General features: G+C 47.1%; 1 protein-coding gene across 1 annotated transcript; it reads right to left on the bottom strand.

The window, feature by feature from the left end:
* Positions 1-9007: 9007 nt before the first annotated feature.
* EEF1A1 (eukaryotic translation elongation factor 1 alpha 1) lies at positions 9008-13452 on the bottom strand. Its single transcript, XM_040058540.1, has 8 exons — positions 13330-13452; positions 12410-12600; positions 11388-11567; positions 10956-11252; positions 10548-10698; positions 10096-10352; positions 9654-9888; positions 9008-9410 (listed from the first exon to the last, which is right to left on the bottom strand). Exons 2-8 carry the CDS (start codon positions 12551-12553, stop codon positions 9286-9288), a joined length of 1389 nt encoding a protein of 462 aa, XP_039914474.1. The 5' UTR covers positions 12554-12600; positions 13330-13452; the 3' UTR covers positions 9008-9285.
* Between the last annotated feature and the right edge of the window lie 73 nt (positions 13453-13525).

The following is a 13525-nucleotide window of genomic DNA, read 5'->3' as shown; positions in this document are numbered from 1 at the left end:
CTTGGTTATCACTTAGCTTTCAGCAGGGCCTCACGAGTTCACTGGATCACACTTCCCATGCATAAGGTGAGCTGAGGTTGACTACAGAGCTGGGGCAGGCAGCTGCACAAGGCTGGGTGCTGAGGACGGTGGGAGACATGGATCCTGTCCCATCAACCTCAGCCTGGGCACTGTGAAGCTCTGTCTGATAGGCTCTGGGCTGGGGGAGTGGGATTCTCATCAGCCTGGTCCTGGAACTGACAGGAATAGGACTTGGATTTGAGCAAGATCCAAATCAGTTGGATCAACTGGGCAGTTGATTACTCAGCAGCGAGACTCATGGAACTCAAGCTGTTGCTGTGCACCTACCAAATCCTTGCTTGACTTAGGCAGCAGCTTCTGGTACTGGTATCATTTCTGAATGTCCTCTGGCTTCAGAGCACATTTTGATACAGTAAAATCAGAGAATCTTACAGGTTGGGAAAGACCCTTAAGGTCATTGAGTCCAACTATGACCCAAATATCTTATCTGTCATGTTGAAACTATGATTCTGGAAATTTCTCTGGCATATTTGCTCTAAGTGAGGGTTGCTCTCCTGTCCAGGAAAAGGAGTCAGAGCAAATCCCTTTTGTTGACGGAGACCCTGTCATGCAGCAGGGAGTATGCGCAGAGTTTGCAGTTTGGGGCATTATCCGACCTGCCTGGAAGCTCTTCCCTGTCAGCATCCACTGGCTTGTGCAGAAGAGCTTTAGGCACGTGATCTGTAGGTCAGTTCATGTCAGAATGGCTTGGAAAAGTGAACATCTGTCTGCTCCTTTATATCTGTGGCCTGTTTTCCTTCCATCCTTGTTGGCTCAAAGATTTGCTTCAACCCTGCAAGCCTTAAGTTCAGCATCAGAAAGGCAGCTAGGCTTTCTGTGGTGTAACTTGGGTTCCAGGTATGGTGCTCATGGAATTCCAGGTATGTGAATCCAAAGGAACCCTAAATCTTCACTTTTAATTCAACTGTGCAGTCTCAAAACTGCATTTTCTGGTTCTCAGTACTCATTTGAGAGGACTATTTATCTTTCAATAATGTGTGTCTTTAAAGGCAAGTACCTCGCACCTTGCTACAAAAGGAAACTCCTCAGCTTTGTGCCTTAAATTTCTCTGTGCTTCTGGTCTCACACACGCAGCATAAATGAAAAGGTGATTCCACTGAGCTGGCTGCACCAGTGTCAAAGGAAGAGCGGAAGGAGGGGAGTTTTCTTACCTTCAACAATTTCATAATGCACAGCTGTGGTGCAAGGAGGGGGAAGAAGTTCAGGGGAAATTGAAGTCATAAGTGCATTGCTTCCCAGCTGATCTGTAACAACTGCTCTTTCTGTTTCAGTGTCAAGTGGGTCTTTGGCCACTGGTGAGTTCCCTTGTTAAGACAGGGTATCCTCTGTTCACATATGTAGGTTAATGATGTCCATATTTGCTGAAATGGAAAACCTGGCATGTGCACAATTTTGAGGACTGGTTGTCCCTTAGGTATTGGTTTCATGTGTACAGAGCTTGCCACAATATTTTGCGCTTGCTGAACAGTTCTTTTTTGAGAAAACTTTTAACATTAAAAAAAAATTGCTACAAGTAATTCATTTTGGTAAGAGAACCAAGCACAGACAGGCTAAATAATTTGCTTAAGTAGCATGAGCACATAGGAGGGACACCTTGTGCCATCTGGTTTCTAACCACTGGGGACTTGTTACAAGGCCCAAGGTTTGGTTTTTATGTGAAGACAAAGTGAGCTTAGACCCTCCAGGTCCTGTGGCCTCGCTAAGACCAACAGGATGGGAAGGGCAGAACTGGAGGAATCTGCTCTTAACGTGGGTGTCTGCTTGCTTTTCCTTGTCTGTGCTTTGAATGAATGAATGAATGAATGGCGCTTTGTTGTCCTGTAATGCTTGCTGTCACCATGCAAGCAGGGAGGGAGGATGTGTGGTGAGGTTGACCTAACTTGTTGCACTACCAACTGTTCTTGTGTTCCCTGCTTCAATGTGTGTCTCTTTTCCTTCTGCAGAACATAGGCCTGGTGATCAGCACTTTTTCCTCAGATATCTACCACTCTGTCTTATCCCAGATTTTTACTTCTTTTCCTTCCCTACTCTGCTTTTCATTTCATATGGTACTTGAAACTGAGCAGTTTCTTCTTCTTGTCTTTATTTCTGCCTGGGAGATGAAAGCAAGAGAAAAATAGACATTTTATGCTAGGAGACACTGAAAGCTGCAAGCTTTGATGGTCTCAGTGCTGCTGGGATGTTTGCAGTGGTGCAGCCTTGGTGGCTGGTTGTCTTAGTCCCCCACTTGGCTGGCCCATGGCAGGCCCAGTGTGCCTCCGAGTTGTGCATTGCCCTTGTGCATTGTTAACTAACAGTCAGTCATGCAGTGGTTTTAGATGCTCAGGCGTTACCAGCTTTGATGACCATACATCCCAGGTTGTGTTCCTCATGCAGTGACAGGTACCTCAGGATGTTATGTAGTGGATGCAGGGAGGAATCTACTGTCCCCTCAGAGGTGCTGTTTCCACTGAGGAGATGTTCTCGGTTCTTCCCGTGAAACCATGGCCGATGCTGCTTAGAGTGCTTCCAGGGTGTTGTTTCCAGCTTTTGCTTGGGCTTCATGGCTTCTCATACTGAGAGATAAAAGGTGTCATTCCCCACCTTTGATTAAAATTAGTGGTGTCCAGGCATTTAGATGGGGGATGGGAGACTTGCTCGGCAATTGCTATTACACAAAGGGGGGAGAAAAAAGGATTGATTTTGATCTGTAATTTTACTGACAATGATGCTTTGGGGAAACAAATTGTGCTTTTGTCTCCTTTCTAAACTGCTGTGCAGGTTTAACAAATGTAGCTTCAAATGTAGCTCTGGGGGAGTAGACTGATGTGGATCCCCACCAGAGGATCTCTGCCTCCGTATTCAGCATTGTGTGGTGGCCATGCCTGGTGCCTGGGCCTTGGCCTCTGTGCCAAGGAATGCAGTACTGGCAAACCTCCTATCCTGAAAGCTGGAGGCTGCACCTTCTTCACCTCTTTGCAGACATAAGACTGGCTGTTTTGATGGCCTGTGATGTCTCCTAGAGGTGCTCAGCTCTGAACAGGCACATCCAGGGTCTCAGTTTCCCTGTGGCCCTGCAGGGTGGGTGCCTCCCTGCTGCCGCAGGCACGGCTCAGCAGAGCCGCGCGTGTGGGCTGCAAAGGGCTCCGGGGAGCAGCGCGGCCCGAAAGCCCGGGCTGTGATAGAGACAGGGGTGAAGGGGATGAGTGAAGGGGGAAGGTGTTCCTGTGCAGCATCAGCTGCAGCTCCCAGCACAAGCCTCGGGAGGGACGTTTTCAGGCACCGCTGGGGACTGATAAACACACGCCGTTCGTGTTCCGAGTGACTTGGTGCTGCATGTGGTCAACTGAAGAAGAGCGGGCACGGAGCCAGGTGGGAAATGAGCTCACTCTGCCTTACAGGGCAGCAAGAAGAGAGGGGAGGTGACAACAGCCTTGTGACCAGTTTCTTCCCTTGCAATCTGCCGTGGTTTAACTTGAAAAAATGCCGTGCATGGCCAGGTGGTGGCCTGTGTCACACGTGTGCAGGATTTTTGGAGTCACATCACAAGTGGAACTGCTGTGCTTGGTAGTGCTGAGCTGGCACTTCAGCGAGGTTTTGTCCTTGTCCCACTGCATCTCGGGAGACTTTGGCCAGGTGGCAGGCGACAGGGCTGGTGACATTGCCCCAGAGCTGGCTGGTGGACAGTGGCGGGGGCCAGGCGAGAGCTGGCAGCGGCTGCTGAGGAGCAGCGGTCACATGCCACGGGCGCTGATCTCACTTCTCGGCCGTGCCACGTGTGTAGCAGTCTGGGGAACGCTGCCCGGGAACGAGTCGCAGCAATTTCCCTCACAAGGAAGTGACTGCAGTAGAGCACAGCCCCCATTCAGGGCGGTTTTCCGTCTCCCACTCCCGGGCCACGTAAATACACCGTCTTCTTCTCCAAAGAATTAGGGTACTGTAATCCATAAAAGTGCTTTAGCAGCAGGCTAGGTGATATTAGTTACTGTTACTAGTAGTGACAGTCAAGCAAACTTACAATTAAATTCATCTATTCCCTCCTTTTTTTCCCGCCGGAAAAGACTATTAAAGGACTTGTTTTACATAGAGACAACTCAACACCTACAATCCTACATCTCTTTCTCCAAAATACTCATGTCCTATTAGCAGAACCACAGCCTAGCTTATAAACTAAATATTCACTTATAAACTAAATATTAATGAAACATTAATTAAATATTTAAGAATAAGAAGTATATATAACAAATACTATAAAAGAAATAATATGTATAAGTAGTAACTAACTATCAATAACTAAATATTAATCATCTGGGGGCATTTCACTTTGTTTACTAAGGAACCAGCCCAGAATCCAGCTTCAAAATAGGAACCACAGATTTTAAGGGGTTTGGCAACTGCAATTATTAAAACAAACAAACAAACAAACAAACAAAACCCCGAAAAAAAAAAAACAGTAGGCACCTTATTAATTTATACAGATGTATATATATGTTATATATCATATATAGATGCACGTGTGTGTGTGTGTGTGTATATATATACACACACCCACACCCACACCCACACACATATATGAAATGACAAAAAAAAGGGCATTTTGCTTAAGATGTGTCCAGGTAGCACACGGGTGGAGACTGAAACTGCCTTTTAAATTTCAGCCCTACCTGCAATCAGCCCCCTCCAGGAGGGGACCTTTGTCTTGCCTTTCCAGCTCTGTGCAGGTTTGGAGTCAGCAGCTTCACCAGCTGTGCTGAGCTGTGCAGAATAGGCACCTGGGGTGGGGAAACGCTGTGGCTCTCCCCTTTGTATTAAATAATCCAGATTTTACTGGGCTGAAAGGGAAAATGTTCCTGTGACTGCTGCTGGCAGAGCAGGCAGGGCCCTGAGTTAGAGGTGAGCTGGCTCTGCTTATTTCCAGTGATTGTGTAATGCAAAAAGATTAGCATCTGAACCCATGGACTAGTGTTTGTGCTAGGCATGAGCTAGCAGATGCCCTTGCAGGAGGATGCCCAGGGTTCTGGATTGCTTTGCTGAGAAGAGCCAGGAGAAAGCCTTCGCAAGTACCTCAGCACATTGAGGGCAAACCTGTTGCTACTGCATCCTTAAAATCACGCGCTTGGCCCACGGGGATGATTCACTAATGAAAGCTTAGGTACCTTCCAACTAGTCTTGCGTTTTAAAAGGAAGAAATAAGCAAAAGCTGCAGGAATTCAGAGCTGTTGAGCGCGGGTGCAGCCCCCTGGCTGACAGCCCGCGTGCACTTGCCGGGGCGCTGCTGCCCCTCCATGCCCCCACCCACAGGCCAGGCACCCTTCATCAGGTATGCCGCTGATTCACCTCCACCTTTCCTCAGTACGTCACTCAGCATCTTCCAAGGAAAATATGGGTTCAGCTGTCATCGTACCAGTACAGAGAAGCTGGCAGGTTTGAATTATGTAGTGTAAATATTTGAAACATGGAAGGATTAAAGATTTACTGATAAGCAGCAGCCAGGGAAAGTAACCTGTTTTTTGAAGAAGCAGGCAACAATGTAATTGATTTATAATGCAGAAATAATCTGAAGGGACTAAGGAGGACTCAGAAAAGACAAAAACCACAGCTTCTGCTACCTTGGAAGCCAATAGTTTTGATATCTAGGTTTTTCTTCAGCTCTTTTGCACCACAGGTGCCCTCTTCTTTCTCCTGAAGTGGTTTCAGGCCTCTCCTTGGTAAGCAGGAGCAGCATTGCAAGAGAAGAGTAATTTTACCCAGAATTATCTTCCATGGTCAGTTTATTCCTGTTTTGCTTATGGTTTGGATATTATTAAAGATTTGCAAGTTCAGAAACTAAATTCCTAGACAGGAAGTACTATTTGGTGCGGATGACATGGAAAATTCAAGTTATTGAAATTAATAAATTCAAAGGTGTTAATACTGTCAGGAATTTACAGCTTGCAGTGAAATGTGTGAGAGAGTGGTTCTTGCAGAAAAGGAACTTTGGGTGAGGCATATGCTTTGAGCAGGACCTCAGGATGTTGTTGGGGAGGCAGCCCTCCCACTGCATTCTCCACCCCACAGCCTCCCTCTGGGCACTGCATAAACACAGAACTAGTAGACATTAAAACCAGGTGAGTTGCATTCATCAGACTGAACTTACATGGTTCTTAAACAGATAATCATTTAGCACCACTGAGGAAAAGAATACCCCTGTACAGCACAAAGTTTAAATTGTCTCTGCGTGGTTTATCTTGACCAAATCTAAAATTTAAAATATGCATTTACAGAAAATAACTTTTCAAAATTTGTCAATACCTTTCAAAATATACTGACAGCTAAATTCAGAATGTGAATTAGTCTTTCATTTGCATTTCAGTAAAGTAAGTTATTCCAGTAATAGCCTTGTACAAGCTATAATTGAAATGCCTCTGGGCAGTAGTCTCAGTAGGGTCCTTTTTATTCCAGCCTGAAACATCCACCCAGGGAACAAACACTGCAAGAAGTTACTTAGTGATATCAGCTATGACTGCACTGATCCATTTCCCTACAAAGACCAGCCAGCCCCTGTCCTCTCTGTCCTCCATTACCTCACCACATACTTTTCTGGAATATTTGTGTATTTAAAGTCCTCTGGACTACCAAAGCATTCATCAACAACTAGAAAGAAAACATTCACAAATGCAAGACTCCAGGCAGATTTCTGCCTTCAGAGCTGGCTCCATCAGCACAGCAGCACGCTGTCACACTTCTGTATGAACACCACCAGCATTGCAGGACAGTGAGGAAAGAGTTAAGGACAGCTGTAGAAGTTGCTTAAAGAAATAAGCCGTCAGCAGACAAATAGAGTTCTCAACTAAGAACATTTATTAAAAGTTTGATTGAAGTAGTTTTATTCCCAAATTTTGTTTACAAAAGTCTAACAATTTCCCCAGGTAGTCAGATTAATAAAAGAACTGAGATGGAATTACATTAGTGCATGGAGAGCAAGTATGGTCTATAAAAGTTAAAATAAAAAAGAATAAAACAAATGTGTAAAATTTAGGTTGTAAATACATGAAAGCAAATGCTGGTATTGCAGGCAGAGCATTCCCAAGTGTTTTGCTGCACATATGAAGTTGTTAAATGCAATACTGTTCTTTAGAGGTTTTTTTTTCCTGCTAAAAGCAGGGGCCGTCCCTCTGCCACAAACTATGCATCTGACTCTTGTCCTGCTCTTCAGCTGGGCCACTTTAGCGTGACCCAGCCTCCCAGCAGCTCTGGCAGCTGATCTCATCCATGCACAGCTGAGCTAAGGGCCTCTTGCAATAGCAGCACCGCTCTGCACTGCTGGGTCCCGGCATTCGCTGCTGCATCACACCTTATTGTCCCTAAGGATTTCAGCGAGTTGCTTACTACAAGCCCATTTCCAAGCTGCCATGGAGCGAGGACACCCAGCCAGAGACAACGCTGTGCAACTGCAGAGGCACTCCAGACTGGGTGTTGCATATCCAGGCCACGGCCGGCCAAACCAAACATCCTGCGCCTAACAAAGGAATGTGAAGGAAATCTAACAAACGCAGAGCCGCGCTTCAGCGGCAGCCTGTGCTGAAGCTGCTTTGCTTTTTATCCAAATCAGAACTTTGCTGAACCAGGTTGACCGAAGCCTCTTGGAAAATATTTAGCGGTTTAATTGAAAAGCATGTCAAGATTTGGCAAGATACTTCAAGCTTTTTATTATGGCAACAGTGGGTCAGCCTCCATCTTGAAGTTATGTACTTCCTGTTGCCTTGGGGGACATTAACAAACCTCCAGAAGCTGAATTTAAGCAGCTGAGATTTCTTTACTGAATTACATAGCACACTAAGCAGCTCTCTAGCCCTTGCTTCCACTGTACCTCTAAAAGCGGTGTGTAATGCTCCAAGGTTTCACTTGCAGTTAAGACACAGAAAAGAGAGCAGAAAAAAAGATCCAAAGAGCATGAAAAATAAGTAACAGCAGTTCAGACCTATCCAAGCAGTACAGATATGAGCTCCTGCAGAGCAAGCACACAGCTGGAGAAGGAAAGGAAAACAAACAAGAGAATACAGCTGTTATGGGCAGAACACACATACTGGTGTCATGGAACCAGTCCCTGAAAGATACTGAATTCTTTCTGACCTTTTGTCGGGAAATCATGTGAAAGGTTAGTAAAACAGCTGCACTATTATGCAAGTCAGCTCTGATTATCCATTAACTGCTTGCCCCATTTACCAATTTGAAGCAAGGCTCCTATGCCAGAATTCCTAGTTCCTATAGCCCAGGACATTGTACTTGGGATTATTTGTCTAGCGATTAATAATAGTTGGGACCAGACTGTTGACTGTTTGATCCTAATTTTGAACTTGTTAAAAAGATAGCAGGCACTTTGTGCCACTGTGCCATTTGGTGCAGGCTACAATGGTGGGTCACTCAGATTGCACCCATGTGTAATTCTAGACAGAAGTTTTAGATTTGGCTATTCAGGGTCTTACTATATATATGAAAACATTTATGTAAAGTGTTTTAAGAGCTACACACCAGTTAATCAGTCCTCCAGAAAAAAAAAAAAATCTGGTTCTGCTTTTGATTAGAAAAATCAGTGTACAGAATATTGGAAACCCAACATTAGATTGTTTAACATTTTTTAAGGTTAAATGCATTCACACTTTTTTCTGTGTAGACTTTTCTTGGCTTACTTGATGCATCACAGAATGCACCAAAGTACTCTTGTTACCTCTGTGCAATCCAATCTAAAAATACTTTTTGAAGAAAGCACCAGAAAAGTTAGTTAAGGCTTAGATCAGTTAAAAAGTAAACCTGTAGCTGAATTTCGTTCTTCTGTTCAGAAACAATTTTGAGTACTTGCTTTGTAACTTCTGAACATACTTGAGTAACCATGCTGCTTTCTTATCCCACCACGACTAGATCTAGGTTTTGCCATAAACTTAACATTAACCCAAAGAACACACAGACGTAGCATTGAACTTCTGTTTTAATGGTCTCAAATTCTGTGACAGATTTTTGGTCAAGTTTCCATTTTAAAAAATTTATCGATTTTAAAGACTAATAACTTAAACTGCCACGAAACAAATGGTCCACAAACATTCCTTTCCTTCTGAAGCTTTTACGATGCATTGTAATCATTAACCAGTCTTTCGCTATTAAACTTAAATGGCCAATTGAGACAAACAGTTCTGAGACCGTTCTTCCACCACTGATTAAGACTGAGGTGGCAGCTGGTGTACAGAATTTTCATTTAGCCTTCTGGGCCTTCTGGGCAGACTTTGTGACCTTGCCAGCTCCTCCAGCCTTCTTGTCAACTGCCTTGATGACACCAACAGCAACCGTCTGCCTCATGTCACGCACGGCAAAACGACCTGAAAGCAAAAACACGTTTCATGACTTTTGTCTATGCTGCCTAACTCACAGCCCGATTTCCACAGGTAACACACGGGTCGGTGTAAATGGGCTAGCACTGCTCTGGAACCACACAGGGACAGAGGCATCACCTCTCTTCAGAGCTTCTCTCCCTGTACCAGTAAAGTCTTGGTTCCACTTCACAGTTTCCAACTCACAGCTTGCAGTGTTTTTTTCTCAAGACCAATATTAATGTGCCTTACCGAGAGGAGGATAATCAGAGAAGCTCTCAACACACATGGGTTTGCCAGGGATCATATCAACAATGGCAGCATCTCCAGACTTCAGGAATTTGGGGCCATCCTCCAGCTTCTTGCCAGAACGACGATCGATCTTCTCCTTCAGCTCAGCAAATTTGCATGCAATGTGAGCAGTATGGCAATCCAGCACAGGGGCATAGCCAGCACTGATTTGGCCAGGGTGGTTCAGGATAATGACCTAAGCCACAACGAAAGCAAAGTTAGAAGGGGGGCAATTAATTTTGACCACTGAGGTGTTCTTACAAAGTCAAGGAGTTAATGAGATTTGCTTTGATCAAACAGAACTCAGAATACAACTCTCTATTACTTTATAGCTTAGACTAACAAGACTATTTTGGAATACAAAGCTACATTCCCAACATCCCTGAAATGCTGCAAAACATACCTGTGCAGTGAAGCCAGCAGCTTCCATTGGAGGGTCATTCTTGCTGTCACCAGCAACATTACCACGGCGAACATCTTTCACGGACACGTTCTTAACATTGAAGCCGACGTTGTCACCAGGCAGAGCTTCACTCAGGGCTTCGTGGTGCATCTCAACGGATTTCACTTCAGTTGTTACATTGACAGGGGCAAATGTAACCACCATGCCTGGCTTCAGAACACCCGTTTCCACACGGCCAACTGGTACAGTACCAATGCCTGCAAGCAAGAAACAACAACAGCATTATCAATTATTCAGCTTAGTGAATGTAAGCCCTTATGGGGGAAAAAACCCACTTTAGACAAGAAGTTTATTTTTTGACTTGGAAAAGCAGCTCTTGGGCAAACGCCTGCATTTCTGGCCCATGTATCAGCTGCAGCTGGCATGTGAGCAGCATTCCAGAGAACACATACCGCCGATTTTGTAGACATCCTGAAGAGGCAGACGCAGAGGTTTGTCAGTTGGACGAGTTGGGGGCAGGATGCAGTCCAGGGCTTCAAGGAGGGTGGTTCCGCTGGCACTGCCATCCTTACGGGTGATCTTCCATCCCTTGAACCAGGGCATCTGTAGTGGAAACAAGCCCAGGTTAATCTGACTGCCAAATGTAATGGTGCAAGGCTGGAAAAGCACAAGTCAGATTTCCTAGCATTATCTCAATTTACTGGTGCAAACTAAGAATTTTTTCAAGTGCTAGGATTTATCTTGGACCTTAGCACTTCCCAAATAAAACTATTACAAAACATGTGCATTTTATCATTGCATAATTGGTCTCAACAGTCCTCCTAGTTTTATGCCTTAATAGAAATAAATGCCAAACCTACGTTAGAGCTAGGCTCCAGCATGTTGTCACCATTCCAACCAGAAATTGGCACGAAAGCCACTGTGTCTGGGTTGTAGCCAATCTTCTTGATGTAAGTGCTGACTTCTTTGACAATCTCTTCGTATCTCTTCTGGCTGTAGGGTGGCTCAGTGGAATCCATCTTGTTCACACCAACAATCAGCTGTTTCACACCCAGGGTGTAGGCCAGAAGGGCATGCTCACGGGTCTGCCCGTTCTTGGAAATACCAGCCTCAAACTCACCAACACCAGCAGCAACGATCAGGACAGCACAATCGGCCTTTGAAAAGAAAAAAAAAAAAAAAAAAACCCTCACTAAAATGCTTGTGTGCACGTCAAAGTACTTAAGGAAACCCCCTAACCAACCAAGAAACCACGTTCCCGAACTCCCCAAATCCTACTTTTTGTTACATACCTGAGAAGTTCCAGTAATCATGTTTTTAATGAAGTCTCTGTGTCCAGGAGCATCAATGATGGTGACATAGTATTTGCTTGTTTCGAACTTCCACAGGGAAATATCAATAGTAATACCACGCTCACGTTCAGCCTTCAGCTTGTCCAAGACCCAGGCATACTTGAAGGAACCTTTGCCCATCTACGGTTACAAGAAAACCAATTTTTTATTCCCATTACAAAACAGGAGAGTTCCGTATCTGCAACTAGTTCAAAAAGATCACAGACTACATGAAGAGCAAAATCTAATCATAGCAGCTGGCGTAACACTGAAAAAATGTTGCTGCTCATTAAAGAAGCAACAAGATACATTTGGCGCTATTGGTGAGAGATGCCAACTGTTCAACCTTACTGCACCTGTTGACAGCTCAGGCGCCTTCACAGCTTGTTAATTTCGCTAATGCATCTTTATGATAGAGCTCTTGAGCCTGAGTCCCCACTATCAAATATCTTCTAGAATTTGAAGTCCTCTTACTACTTCAATCCTTGCAATAATCAACACTTAAACTTCCACTGTGCTCAGCATTTACCCAATTTCATTCTATAATATTCTTATGACCTGTGCTGTTATTACACAGAAAAAAAGCAACATCAGTACAACTCTGTGATTTTTAAGTTAGATCTCAATAGACCAACTTCTTTCGATGTAGAGTTAGAATCCGGCCATTTAACTTGATTCCAGATGTTACTATTCAGATGCAGCTTTAGATTACCTTCTCCTCATTTGCTCTACAATTCACAATCTGAGCTTCTGCAACTCGTAACGGCAGATTGAACACTTAGACACTTGTTCTACCTCGGGGACAACTGCGACGCAGCTGCCACCCTGTGGCCACGCAACACTGAGCCACTTGTTCAGCTTCTGGGGCAGAGGCAACCAAACTGCCTCCCCGTGGCCACTGAACGCTTTTGCAGGTTCACTTTTCATTTAAGATACCCCTTCCTGCAGCCCGGAATTTTGCTGGCTGCTACGGGCCCACGCACCTCAGCGGCTTCCTTCTCGAACTTCTCGATGGTCCTTTTGTCGATGCCCCCACATTTGTAGATGAGGTGGCCGGTGGTGGTGGACTTGCCAGAATCGACGTGGCCGATGACAACGATGTTGATGTGGGTCTTCTCCTTTCCCATTTTGGATGTTACTTGAGCTCTTTCTTTCGGCAAAAGAGAATCGACACCTGCAAGTTCCCCAGAAAAAACGCTGGTTACGCCTCGGGCCGGGCCTACGATGGGCAGCGATGGCGGCGCCACATGCGAGGCGGCCTGGCCGGGACGGCAGCCCCGCCCCGCCGGGGGAGGGGAGGAGCGAGGCGGGCGGGCGGGGGCCCCTCGGAGCGCCCCTCGCATCGCCCCCTCCCCGGGCTCGAGTTACCCCGGCGGCGGCGGCCGGGGCGCGGGGCGGCGGCGAGCGGGCCCGGCGGGCAGCGCGGAGGGCGGGGCCGCCCCGCTCCTTTGTGTGACTCACCCCGCCCGGGCCGCCGCGTCCTCCATTTTGTGGCGCTGGCGGCGGGCAGGCGAGGCGAGCGGCCATCTTTTCACTCGTGCCCCGGCCCCCCTTCCCCCCGACGGCATCCGCCGACGGTCCCCGCACGGCCCCGCGCCGCCGCTCGCGGGGCATAAAGGGAGGCTGCCGGGCGCCTTCCGCCTCACGCCCGCCTGGAAACGCCGCTCCCCAGACCTCAGCCCGGACGACGGGGATGCGCACATGGCAATCGAGGAGAACGATGCGCCGCCATCCCGCTGCCCCGCGCTTTCCTGCCCGTCCGTCCGCCCCGGGTCCCGCTGGCACCCCCGGCCCCTCGTACCACTCCCTCTCTCCTCGCCCCCACCACGCCCCAGCTCGGCGCTCGCCGGGCCTCCGGGGCGAGCTGACCCCGGCCCAGCGCGGCCTTGCGAACGCGCCTCACCTGCCCGACGACGGCGGCAAACCCGGAGCGAAAAAGACCAACAGCGTGAGCGCCGCCCCTTATATACCCTTGCGAGGGGCGGGGCCTCGGGGACACGTCACCGCTCCCGGCGGCCCCGCGGCCCCGCCCGGGCACGGAGCGCCCCCGCCCCGTCAGGGCCGTGCGGGACCCTCGGGCCGAGCGGGACGCGGCCCGG

Source organism: Hirundo rustica, chromosome 3, assembly GCF_015227805.2.
Source record: "Hirundo rustica isolate bHirRus1 chromosome 3, bHirRus1.pri.v3, whole genome shotgun sequence".
NCBI lineage: Eukaryota > Metazoa > Chordata > Aves > Passeriformes > Hirundinidae > Hirundo > Hirundo rustica.
The sequence above is the reverse complement of the archived record's forward strand: the minus strand, read 5'-3'. Positions and strand labels throughout refer to the sequence as shown.